Source organism: Etheostoma spectabile, chromosome 15 (genome assembly GCF_008692095.1).
Source record: "Etheostoma spectabile isolate EspeVRDwgs_2016 chromosome 15, UIUC_Espe_1.0, whole genome shotgun sequence".
Classification (NCBI taxonomy): domain Eukaryota; kingdom Metazoa; phylum Chordata; class Actinopteri; order Perciformes; family Percidae; genus Etheostoma; species Etheostoma spectabile.
In genome coordinates, this window is record NC_045747.1 from 29,918,130 (window position 1) to 29,925,387 (window position 7,258).

General features: G+C 40.7%; 1 protein-coding gene across 6 annotated transcripts in view; it reads right to left on the reverse strand.

Moving 5' to 3' along the window:
* Window positions 1-4,076, reverse strand: part of LOC116703718 (zinc finger protein 646) — a 17,287-nt gene extending 13,211 nt beyond the window's left edge. For all 6 annotated transcript variants that reach the window (XM_032538649.1, XM_032538648.1, XM_032538647.1 and 3 more), the window contains exons 1-3: window positions 3,838-4,076; window positions 1,335-1,582; window positions 170-419 (exon numbers count right to left, since the gene is read on the reverse strand). In XM_032538649.1, coding sequence (XP_032394540.1) covers window positions 170-419; window positions 1,335-1,582; window positions 3,838-3,972 — 633 coding nt within the window. In that variant the 5' untranslated portion in view covers window positions 3,973-4,076. The remainder of the gene's footprint in view (window positions 1-169; window positions 420-1,334; window positions 1,583-3,837) is intronic.
* Between the last annotated feature and the right edge of the window lie 3,182 nt (window positions 4,077-7,258).

Consider the following 7,258-nt stretch of genomic DNA (forward strand, 5'->3'; position numbering starts at 1 on the left):
GGGGGGGGAAGTATTGTTCAGGAACTGGTATTGAATTTATAGTATCAGTACTGGTACTGCAAAATTTCTCTCACAGCATTGTTATATTAGCAATACTAATGCAGCGCAACACACACACCCTGCCAGGCATCGCCCACTCTGTTCACAGCACCCTCTCACACACACCCACCTGGTTGGTTGTGGCAGCAGCAGTGCAGCGGTGCTGGGCCAGCTCCAGCATGGTCCTGTAGCTCTTACAGCAGGAGGGACAGTCGAAGCGGTTGGGCCCGTCGTCGTGGATCCTCTGGTGGTTACGGAGGTACCGGGCCAGACGGAAGGCCTTACCGCACAGGTCGCACATGTAGCGCTTCTGACCGTGGATTCGCATGTGGTTGCGCAGGGACATGTAGTTGGTGTAGGGCTTGCTGCAAAAGTCGCACCTACGTTTTAGAGGGAAATAAATAGAGTGGAGGTTAGAGGCGAAAGGGGGTAAACAATGTGGCTGTAACAGTACATATGTTCACTTCCAAACCGTTTGGTTAAAGGACATCTGGATCTGTATGCAACATTGATTCGGTACCCCTTGTGTACGTCAAAAAAGTTTAAAACTAATGTTTTTTTTCTTATACAATTTTTTGGGGGCTTTTCCACCTTTATTCAATAGGACAGCGAGGTGAGAAAGGGGAGAGAGAGAGAAAAGACATGTAGAAGATCTTCACAGGTCGGATTTGAATCCTTGACCTCTGCATTGAGGCACAGACCTCCAAGTATATGTGCGTCTGCTCTACCCACTGAGCCAACCCGGCCACATAACTAATGCTTTCTCTCGCTACAGTCATTAAGGATACCTAATTGAAGCATATGGTCAAAGTACTTGAGTGCATTTATCCAGTTCATTGTGCCTCCCCTGTAAAATAGCATGCAACCTCCAGCCCAGTTTAGGAACTGGCAACAGGTCTTATGATGGAGCCTTCCTGCCATGTTTGTTTTTATGCCAATATTTGAGTTGCTTAACTGTTACATGTATTGTGGCCAATAAGCCGCAGTTGTTGAATGTTTATACTTTTCAAAATAAATGATATTCCCCCCACACAAAAACATACCGAACCGTGACATAAAAGCCAGGGTACAAACCGAATCGTGAATTTTGTGTACCATTACACCCTTTGTAAATGACATCTCAGACATATACCTGATGCTCTCCACTCACAGTGACCTACAATGTGTGAGGGGGTAAGCGCTCTGTGTCTTATTCAACAACATTTTGGCATCATACATGACATCTGTGGAAAACTTGATGCCTGGAAGGCAGAAATATCTTTACCATCTATGTGAAAAGAGTCTCGAGCTCCTACCTGAAGTCTCCAGTCTTGTGGGTGAGCTTGTGGTTGAGCAGGGAGCTGGCATGCTTGTAGGCGCAGGTGCACATGTCGCAGGCGTACGGCCTCTCGTCGGAATCCATGTCGTCTGTCGCTGCTGGCGCCGGTGCTCGGGACTCCAAGGAGAGACTGGAGCTGGAGAGTGACGCTGAGGAGAGACTGGAACTGGAGAGGGCTGCCGAGGACGTAGGGAGCTGATCGCACCAGCTGATGGTCGAACTCGGCTGTCACAGAGAAGAGGAATACTTTCACTACAGCATACATATATCAACATGTCATTCACACCTAATTTTCTTGGGGACTAAACTTCTTGGGGAAATAATGGTTATATTATACATATTTTGTCCCATCCCATTTAGAAATACTAAATACTTTTTATACACGTTTTGGTATAATGTGGTCCAAAGTTGCAGTTAACAGAGAAGACGGAATACTGGGTGGCAAGAATGAATTTGCATGTGCAACTGAGACTGAAACATACATGACTGAAACTATGAGACGCATCTTCACAACATGCAGATGATGGAGACACGTCATTCTACCAAGCCCTACTGTGGCGAGTAGACTTCAAATTTAAAGCTTTACCCTGTCAAGCCATAGAACACTTGTTGGGTGAAAACTATCTGGAAGTGTAAAGCTGTGAAGAAAAGCAGCTCAGCACCACAGAGAGCAACTCTTCCCACAAACATCTGTTCTCAAAAACAAAAAGAAGTTCTTAGAGGTGCAGCGCCATTATTTTTTGCAAACACGCTTTCTATGTATGTTTAGAGTGTTGACTGAGTGCCTTAAGTAACCTAAGAAAACGTATGCCAGTTTACAACGACACAAGAAAATTAGGAAGTACACAGTCGGAGCAACCACCGCAAATTGAGCAACTCATTTGTCAATTTGACAGCACATAATACTCACTGGCTACTATGTTAGGTACACTTAATAATCTCATGCAATCCAATACATCCGCTCTGCCGCATACTCTACCTTAAATCATATATTGACCTGGTTTTGTTAAAACTTCCCATTGCTATTAATCAAACTATATGTGAGTGATGGTGTTGTACTGGACTGCATTATAATTAAATACATATCTAATTTTCTTCCACTTTAATGTTTGTAAATGGGATGGGCAATCATTAGAAACAGTTCTCAATATAATGTAGTCACGGTCAACATCACTGTAAACTAAAACCTCAATAATAAACATATATGAATAGACACCTCTCTAACAATGGCAATCAAAAATAACAATAACATAATTGTTAAGGTAGAATGTGTGGCAGAGCTACATTGCATTTGATTGTAAAGGTTGGACATTTGCTAGCGTTTCTGTATTTTAAGCATGCCGCAGATATGTAGTCAAATTTGGAAAAGCCATTTTTTAAAGAGAAAAATAAAAGGGCCAGGGAGTAAAACTGTGTGAAGGAGCTTCACATGTCTATGGCCGAGATGGGGGACACTGAAGACATCCATAGTCACAAAAAAACAGAATGACCATTAATGCAGCAATGGGTATATTGGGGAAATTTAACAACTCTGTGGAATTAGCTGAGTGATGTATGCATAACTTGCATGTGTGGGTGTGTGACAGCTAAAAACACTACTATAAAAGACGCCTGCTCACATTCAAATATGAAATAATGGCTAACCATGTAAATTAATGTGTGGGTTTCTGTGTGAGCTATGCAGATAAGCTGTTCACCGAGAGCGACCATGAATGAACCGCACAGTCTAGCATCACAAAGAGGTCTTTCAAAGTCCTCCGCGGGGCGTCTTCCGCTCCCGTTTCCTGTGGGACAGCCTGGTCGTGTTTACTTTGCGATGTTCGCTAACAATATTGCAGGCCTCGTGCATACACGTCTGCCTTTTTTCTGCTCAAATAAACCCTCAACGGTCCACTATATTAGACCTGGCAAGCCTTTCTGAACAAGGTGCTACCCAAACAAATCACGCTGCCTTGTTTTGCACGGGCTCTGGTGTTAGCTAACCGCGCTGTGTTTGGCTGCTGCAGCCAGTGTTGTCTGAACTAAGCATTAGCTTCGTGATACTTGGCTACAATAACATGCATTTTTCTAACCCGTCGGCGTATCTTCACAACACAGCATGGGCATAATGCTGGGCATACAAGTGCATTGTCACCAAACCCTTTATATGAGGTGCAAGAGATATAGTATGCAAGAGCTAAAATTTACTAGCCACTTAGCACGGCAGCTAAGAGTCAAACTAGCTAGCTAGGCCATGAACCGCTCAGCATGACGATTGTTACGTTAGCAAATAGCTAGCTAGCTAACGAAGCAGCTCTGTAACATAACCTGCAACTTCAGACCACCCAGGTTCGCTGAACTGAATTTCAAACTGGTTTAACAAACACATATCAAATAGAGACATTTGCCCGTGCTAAGTTAGTCAAATGTTGCCCCATTAGCCGTTTGATATGTATCGGCTCTGCTCGGTAGCTAACGCTGGTGGCAGCTGGCTTTCTTACTCCGGAGTCGTTGGGATCCTTTTTCCAGAACAATTGAGAGCAGTGGCCGAAAGACTCTGTTGATGTCACATAATTTACTCCGTTTCTATCTTGAAAGTCTCCGTGTGTGCTGCCGGTATTTGTCCTGGCGTACATCGTCGGTTTTCGGATAATTCGACTTTTTCGGGCTGAAAAGAAATAGGGCCGCTTTGTCGGGATCTGTTTCCGAAAAGAAAAATACTTCTTCTGTGAAATGAGCGTTTTGGCGGCGGACATATCGAAGTATGCGGGGCATTACTGCCGCCTACCGGACTGGAGTATGACAACACATCTTGTATTGCTATTTACCAGCTTCAATCACATTGACGATCACATTTTAGAGATAAGATGCGCTATGTATAAGACAGAAATACGCATAACATGTACAAGACTAATGCGGTTTTAAATATCATTATTTTCATTTAACACTATTTTTATTTCTGCTTTAAATGTGAGATGATGTAATACAATATTACTCAATAAACTACCCACAAATATACATATTGCATGATTATCATTGTGTATACAATAACCTAAGAAGTGTTTTGATAATGTTACATTATTTTATAATTTGCAACATTATATAAATTTAAAGGTCCATGGCATGAAAATTTCACTTTATGAGGTTTTTCAACATTAATATGAGTCCCCCCCAGAGACTTCAGATACAGTATTAGGGGACCACTAAGGTCTATATAAGAGACTTCAGATACAGTATTAGGGGACCACTAAGGTCTATATAATAGAGACTTCAGATACAGTATTAGGGACCACTAAGGTCTATATAAAAGAGACTTCAGATACAGTATTAGGGACCACTAAGGTCTATATAAAAGAGACTTCAGATACAGTTTAGGGACCACTAAGGTCTTTATAAAGAGGATTCAGTACAGTATTAGGGACCACTAAGGTCATATAAAAGAGACTTCAGATCAGATTAGGGACCACTAGGTCTATAAAAAGAGACTTCAGATACGTATAGGGACCACTAAGGTCTTTATAAAAGAGACTTCAGATACAGTATTAGGGACCACTAGGGTCTATATAAAAAGAGACTTCAGATACAGTATTAGGGGACCACTAAGGTCTTATATAAAGAACTTCAGATACATATTAGGTAGCATAAGGTCTATATAAAAAGACTTCAAATACAGTATAGGGGACCACTAGGTCTATAAAAAGAGACTTCAGATACAGTATTAGGGACCACTAGGGTCTATATAAAAAGAGACTTCAGATACAGTATTAGGGGACCACTAAGGTCTATATAAAAAGAGACCTCAAATACAGTATTAGGGACCACTAAGGTCTATATAAAAGAGACTTCAGATATAGTATTAGGGGACCACTAAGGTCTATATAAAAGCATCCAAAGAGCACCATGTCATGGGACCTGCAATGTGGGACCAGAGGCTGTTCCAGAGTCTGCAGTAACAGAAAAATAGTTCCTCCATATTTTTATGAAGTATCCTGTTTACTTATTTGATCAATGTGTTTTTCAAATGTTCTTAACATTTAGCACACATGTAAATGAAGAATTTTTGAATTAAGGTCTTAATTTGAAATGTGTGTTTTTCCCCTATAGGAATTCATGTGAGAATGTATTTCTAATTTTTTTTATTACAGTCCATGATTTCTACAAGGCCAAAAAGGCTGTTTTTTTGAATATACATTAGTGTTTTGGGGGTTGATGATGAGGATGGACTCATGAATGTGTTGTGGCTGTAAATCGTTTCCACTGCTGCTCTTTATTGCAGGGATAATATGTATTTCAGCATAATAAACCTGCACCACCTGACCTGTGATTTGATACAAAGGTCACAAGAATACAGCATACCCTTTACTCAGAACAACACTTTCAGTAGAGAACCTTGCTGCTGCCCCAGACACTCATGGAAACAACTTAAGTAAGTGTAACTCTTCATCTATTTATTTTATCCTTACAGAAATAGTCTATTTTTGTGCATTGCTGACAGCAAAATGGTTTCATTGCATCATTGATTTCTCAGATCTCGCTCAGATTGTTTGCATGTCCCAATATGTTATACATTCTTTTCAGTTCTAAAAGATTTGCTAATGATTGATGTCTCTGTCTTTCCCATTCACTTTCACTTATCGTCTCAGCAGCGGGCTCATTTCAACATGGAAAGGTACTGTGGTCAGCATTTTACACTAATAACGATACTTTTGTCTTCAACTGAGTCATTCTTATTAACTGTAATAAGACAAAACAGGTAAAAGAATGAATGCGTTGTTAGTGCTGTTACAATTCCAAACATAACTATTAGATTAGATAATACTTTATTCATCACACAGGTGAGTCTGTTAATAGATACATAAGAAAAACAATCTGATATGTGATTCCTGGACTCTGGTCTCTGATATGGTCTGTGGGTTTGGACTTTGATGCTAAAGACATTTTTATAGTTGACAGTTTATCATTATATGGTTTGATTGTTACAGTCAAGACCTCTATCAAAGTTGTTTTGACAAGTCAATAGTGTGTAACTTGCAGTTGCACTGTTGTAAAGTTTGCCTTTTAGTTTGTATATGCAGATATTATATGGTTGGAGGACGGATTACTGAAGGGGCCTACAGGGCAGCGGCCCTAGGGCCCATTTGGTGAGGATCCTGACTCATACAATGTTGCTGAACACAACAACTGTAAATCACCACAGATATACTGTAGGCTACACAAAACCACAACAAACGCCTCAAAAGGAGTACAAAGAGGCACACACAATGGACTACAGAGATGGACAGTGGCCACAAAGAGAAGCTAAAGATAGACATAAAACTAGGGACAGACCCACTATTGGACCTGGACTGTTTTTCTTTGGCAGTTTGCAGATTATCTGTATCAGCGTTTTATTTGCCTGATAACCGATAAAGTTAATGAATTAATTAAATAGTGCGCTAATTTGGCTCGGCTACAGCTCTGTGTCTGTCCCTCTGCTACACTTTCCCTCACCACTGAGGGTGAAATCACCCCCCCACACACAACACTGTCTGACTCTCTTTTATTGGGTATTATGTTAAAAATTCCTAATTCATTAAATAATCGTTTAAAGCATTTAAACAAATTTTTGTCTTGGAGTTTGTAACCCTAATTTTCAGTTTGAAATTTTCAATGTAATTACAGCCATCGGTTCCAAATATCAGCTGTTTCAATATACTAATAATATTAGTAATAATTTTGAAAAACCAGTCAGTCAATCCCCACATAAACCCATCAAAATCATACATGTAACGCCTACAAAACGACCCCAAATAACCAAAAAAAAAAACCACAAAGACACGCAAGACAACGAAAGACAGATCCTAAAGAATCACAGAGATGCAAGACAACCACACGGGAGGGGGGAGGGGGGGAGGGGGGGGGATGGCTGACTGAGAAGTCACG